This window comes from Gastrolobium bilobum, unplaced genomic scaffold, assembly GCF_033153095.1.
Source record: "Gastrolobium bilobum isolate Gb01-03AN ecotype WA unplaced genomic scaffold, APGP_CSIRO_Gbil_v1 utg5539, whole genome shotgun sequence".
In the NCBI taxonomy this organism is placed as follows: Eukaryota; Viridiplantae; Streptophyta; class Magnoliopsida; order Fabales; family Fabaceae; genus Gastrolobium; species Gastrolobium bilobum.
In genome coordinates this window covers 26521-32175 of record NW_026896577.1, presented here as the reverse complement: position 1 = coordinate 32175, position 5655 = coordinate 26521, and the positions used below count along the sequence as shown (strand labels likewise).

The 5655-nt window shown below is 36.2% G+C and overlaps 1 protein-coding gene across 2 annotated transcripts; it reads right to left on the bottom strand.

Moving 5' to 3' along the window:
- Positions 1-704: 704 nt before the first annotated feature.
- On the bottom strand, positions 705-3066 carry LOC133300690 (probable LRR receptor-like serine/threonine-protein kinase RKF3). 2 transcript variants are annotated; one of them, XM_061500264.1, is made up of 2 exons: positions 1215-3066; positions 978-1113 (listed from the first exon to the last, which is right to left on the bottom strand). In XM_061500264.1, the coding sequence occupies exons 1-2, from the start codon at positions 2773-2775 to the stop codon at positions 1103-1105; spliced, it is 1572 nt and encodes a 523-aa protein (XP_061356248.1). In that variant the 5' UTR covers positions 2776-3066; the 3' UTR covers positions 978-1102. The 2 variants fall into 2 exon arrangements, with proteins under 2 accessions (XP_061356247.1, XP_061356248.1); XM_061500263.1 differs by having other exon boundaries at positions 705-3066.
- Between the last annotated feature and the right edge of the window lie 2589 nt (positions 3067-5655).

Below are 5655 nucleotides of genomic sequence, written 5' to 3'. Positions count from 1 at the left end.
TATATTTATCGGATCATGCAGTTGAACCAGTAACACAATGACTCAGTACTTCGACCGGGTCAATGACCGCGCCGATTTTAATAACATTGGTCCGTGTAATTGTACTCCCGTCTGTTACAACCCTACTAAATATTTAAGCCATCCGTTTATTTTGTCTGATATATTAATAACCCTGCCAGCTCTGTGTCGGCAATGGCGGGAATTCAGATTCCGTTGCAAAATAAAATAAAAAAGTCAAGCCAAATTGAGACAACCTTATCAAGAATAAGCCAACCAAGCATCATAAACACAGGCAGCCTGTATAAACCCACAACACAAGTGAACATGTTCCACTTTGCTTGAGAGGCATTTATGCCAGCTTCTTTTGTTTTAGGTCCATGATTCATGCTTGTTTCACTCTTACTTAGACTTTCCCATATCCTCCCATGACCCACTAAGTTGACAAAACCAAACTGCAACTGGCATTTAAAGCAAACAGCCATACCAATAGTATTCCTCCACTTTCACCATGTAGAAATAAGTAATGGCACAAGGAGAGATACAAGCGCCAACTGAGCTTAGACCTAAAATTGGATACAATATTGCTTAAAGTGAAAAAAAATAAATCATTTTTCTTGAATTAGAAGATTCTTAAAATGAAATGAAAGATTGGTTCTAATATAATAATGTTGCACTGAAATCAGCAAAACTTGATTATACTCTCCTGCTGTTAAATAAATAAAAAAGAATCAACATTTGTGTTTTGTACATCCGGTTTGGCTTTGTAACAGAAAACGTTTCAATAAACATACAATCTATAATCTAAATGTACAAATAAATTATACTGACACAGTGACACTAACTAGTGGAAGAAAATCCAAATCCTCAATCTCAATCTGTACTCAAAATCCGGGAGCCTGAGCTTCTTCCTTCTATAGAATTAGAAGAATGGGGGTCACTATATGCTTGATAACCGGTTGGACTAGATAGCTGACCGGAGCCACTACTGCTCACAGATCTCTCAATATCAAGCCTCCCAGCAACAAAAGGGATTGGCCGTTCCGGCATTGAGGGCACTGATTCATCTGTCTCCATCATTTTAACAACCTGATCCATTGTTGGTCTAGCATATAACTGTGGATGAGAACAAAGTACAGCAATTAACACATACTTCTCAAGAACTTGTGGTGAACCAGGTTCAGGCATGCTATCTTCAATAACATCCAAGGCTTTACCTGTTCTAACTAATGACCAAGCCCAATCAGTCAAAGCAGAGGGTTGACCATCATTGTTCATTTGAAGAGCCTTCCTCCCACTCAAGAGCTCAAGAAGCACAACACCAAAACTGAACACATCACTTCTCTCTGTCAATTGTCCATACAAAGCATACTCCGGAGCAACATACCCCATAGTTCCAGCTACCCTTGTGCTCATATGTGTCATTCCCTCTGGGTTGAACTTTGCTAGTCCAAAATCTGCTACCTTAGCTTCAAACCTCTCATCCAAAAGTATATTGCTTGCTTTAATATCCCTATGAATGATGGAAGGCTGAGCCCCATAATGCAAATAAGCCAATCCCCTAGCCGTTCCTAGAGCAATCTGCTGACGGATTGGCCAACTGAGTTTATCCCCAATTGAACCAAACAAATGATCATGAAGACTCCCATTTTTCATCAAATCACAAACAATAATCCTCTGGTAACCTTCTAAATGAGTCGTTGCAGAACAATAACCCCTCAAAGCAACAAGGTTCACATGCCTAACACTCGCAATAACCTCAACTTCATGAGTGAAGCTAGCATCACCAGCAGCCGAAACATTCTTGAACCTCTTCAACGCAACTTCACTCCCATCAGACAGTAACCCTTTATACACATTCCCATAACCCCCTCTCCCAATTATATTATCCCTTGAGAAGTTCTTAGTTGCCTTCTTAACATCATCAATCGTGAACCTCATCAGAGTAGTACTCTGGTCCATCGAATCCAACCCTGAAACCAAACCCCTCTCTGCAATATTAACATTATCATCCCCTTTCATCTTGTAATTCAATTTCCAATAAGCCCAAAAACCAAGAACTATGGATGAAAAAACCAAGACACAAACAATGGAGACAACCACAATAACAACCTTCTTTTTGCCACCAGAGGAACCCCCAGAGGTAAAATCAAGGGAGAACAAACACTTTGCAGTGCCAGGGTCAGTGGGCCCAAACTGGTTAGAGAAAGCAGCAGCATAAACGGAAGGATAACCCGTGCAATCAGAAAGGTTCCCAATGGATTGTCCCAAAGCTGGTAAACTAGACAAGCTTGTGGTGCAGAGAGCACAAGGGGAGTTATTCTCAAGAGATTGGTTACAATTTGCCTGCATATTTTGAAGCGATGATTGAGGAACAGAGGCTTCGAATTGTTGCTTTGTGGTGATGTTGATGCAACCCTCAGAGATCCAACTTGTTTGTAATCCACACGAGGAACGAATATCGAAGCTTGGGTCGAACTTGTTGATGTAAGATTGAAAGTCTTTCCAGCATGACTCGGAGGAGTTCGACGGAGGGAGGAAGAACCCACTTCGGCGAAGGTAATCGGAATCAACAAGACGGAGCGCTTGGTTGATGAACTGGCACCGAGTGCTGCCGCCGGAGGAGTCGAAGGAGGAGGGTTTTGAGCCGCCGCTGAGGACGCTGAGGACGGTGAAGTTGAGAGGGCAAGGGGCGGTTGAAGCGGTGGTGTTTGCGGAGAGGGAAAGAAGGGGGAAAGAGAGAAGAACGGTGAAGAAGAGGATGAGGAGGTTCATCATGTTATGGGGGTTGGTGTGGGTTTGTGAGGTTGAAGATGAAGATGAACCCGAACACAAAACAAACACAACACACTAACACACGAATAGGAACACGTGGTTTGGACTTTACGATGATGGTGGCAGTTACTAATGATCAGAATATGTTCATTGTTCAGCAGCCAACTACGTTGACGTTTTTTCATCAGCTCAACATCAAAACGCACAAAAACAGTAAACGACGGGTGCTTCCACGAACTCAACCTTTGTTTAAAATAGCTGCTTTGACTAATCAGTAACGACAATCGTGGATCAGATCAATCCCCTCTCTCTCAATTTCCATCTCCATCCTCACTTTTTCATTCTTTCTTCTCAGATGTATTCTCGTTTCATCTAGAAGATGGCACTAATTTTTGTTATTAATTTGCTACTTGTGTGCGTGCATCAAAGCAAAACATAGAAAATTGTTATGGACTGATGCCCGTTTACTATCAAGCCAAAATTGTTCCAATCCAAACATAAATTTGATATAATCAAAGGAGAATATTTATCAAAGATATCATTTCTAATAAGATAGCATAAAATATGGATTTGAGCTGTTAGAAGAGGCAAAAAGATTCAAAATCCAATATTCACATATAAACTCTATAAATAAAAAGTAATACTGTTATGAACTTACATAAAGTCATATGTGTAAAAAGCCCAATAAATTATGGATATTAGACAATCGTGCAAGAAAAGAATTGGGCTTAGAAAAAAGAAGCTCAGATGTTTCAAACCCTAAAGTAAATGCTATAAATAGGAGGTAAAGACAATGCACTAATCTCTCTCTATCATTATTATGCAATTATTGTGCACATATATCACCCCATTAGCTAACACTTTATAATTGTTTATGGTGATTCACTATCCCAAGATATCTAATTTATAGATATCTATAGAGAGCACAAAATCTCATATTGATCTACTAGCCCAAAGCTAGACATCTCTGTCAACATACAGAACAAAAGTCTACAGGTATAATTTTTCTCTCTCATATTGTGATGTTGTGATTGATCATCCCTTTGGCGAAAGTTATTTCTTACTCTTAGGGCCTGTTTGGTGTGATGTATAAGGCCTGATAATATAAGCTTATACTATACGTTATGACATTTTCAGTTGTTTGGTGTGACTATCGTATAGTATAAGCTTATACGGCACCTTTATACATCAAAATGATGTATAACTTAATCAGGCATAGAAGTGGTGGATTAGGCCTGATAAGGGTTTGATGTATTAATATTGCTTACAAATACAATTTCCAATAACTAATATATCATTTCAATATTTATATATTAAAATATATTTTTTTAATATATTAATTTTTAAAATATTGGAGAATATTATCTTATAAAATACCGTACCAAATGCTGGATAGTATTAAAATTTAATCAAGTCTTATACAATCAGGTCTTATACTATCAGGTCTTATATTATCAGACATTATCCTATACTATGCACCAAACATGCCTTAGAGTATAATGATGTGCTAAACTCAAGAGTATCTAACTCAAAGATACTTTAGAGAAAGCATTTAGATCCAACATAAATTTCTAGTCTATTGAATTAGACATCTCTATATCCAAGACAGAACAAAAACAAAACAGAAGAAGATGCAGCAAAACACATTTGGAAAATAGTTTTAACTTTTTACCCATTATTTTTCTTACAGTATTTTGTACTTAGTGATGATGCATAAGCGTATAGATAACGATGTTTAATCGACATATTAATAATCATTTGTTATGAGATTATTGGTTGCACTAATTTCGAAATTGCAAGTAAAAAGCATTCGCCATTTGTTTAATGGGTTTGTCTATTCTCATGTTGTAGGAGAGAACATATCTTATGTTAAGACACAAAATAATGAGACCTACCACTAAAAAAGAGAAAAGAAGAGAAAAAAGATAGCAGCACACTTATCAAAATGTCTATAACATAAGATAGTAGTCTCTTACAACATGAGACTACTATTTCCCTTGTTTAATATGTCTATAAAGATACGTTCACGTAAAGATGAAATACATCATTTTTTTTTATAAAAAGTACGATCACTAACAAAAGTTGTTTTCAACTTTTACGTCAAATTATAAATAAAAAAATTTGATCTATTGATTTGAAGCCTAAAAGTTTATGTATTTCACTTTTTTTGGCGCTATGTCTTGCAAAATTGTCATGTAGTATATTATTCTTGCTAACAGAAGACATATGGTAGAAAAAACCAATAACGTTCTCACAATAACGATCTTTAAGAAATATAATTAAACAAATGAATCGTGGGAATAAAGTATGGTGTGGTGGTTATCAGAGGTAGTTAGGTTGTTGTTTCTGATTACTTGGTAGTTAATCGTAAAAACAATAAAATAACAATTATAACAATAATAACAAGGAAAAAGAATTTCTCCCGTCGCTAGAGATAATTTTATTTTCGGTGAACTCAAAATGACTTTGTTTTAGACTTAGAAGATTAGAAATTATAATGATAAAGACTAATATAACCCCGTAATATATTATAATTATAAAAACAACGACGTCGTTTTGGGTTATAAAATTATGAAATTATAATTATAAAGATTAATATAATCCTGCAATATATTAAAATTACAAAAATATCTTGATTTCTGTCCCAAAACGACGTCGTTTTGGGCTCATCAGAGTTAACTTATCTCCATTGACTGAAGAAATTATTTACCCTAATAACAATTACTCTAATCATCCGATCCTCAGAATAACAATTAATGTTATTGTCCACTAGTCCTTGATAATTCTGTATTTACTTTTGCTTATTTCAATTGTGATTTATAGTATTATTATGATGTAACTAGAGGTGGCAATATGGATTAAGCTCGGCGGGTTAATCTGTCA

Excerpts from the sequence above, each read along its gene's own strand:
- LOC133300690 (XM_061500263.1), bottom strand. The coding sequence starts at position 2,775 with ATGATGAACCTCCTCATCCTCTTCTTCACCGTTCTTCTCTCTTTCCCC.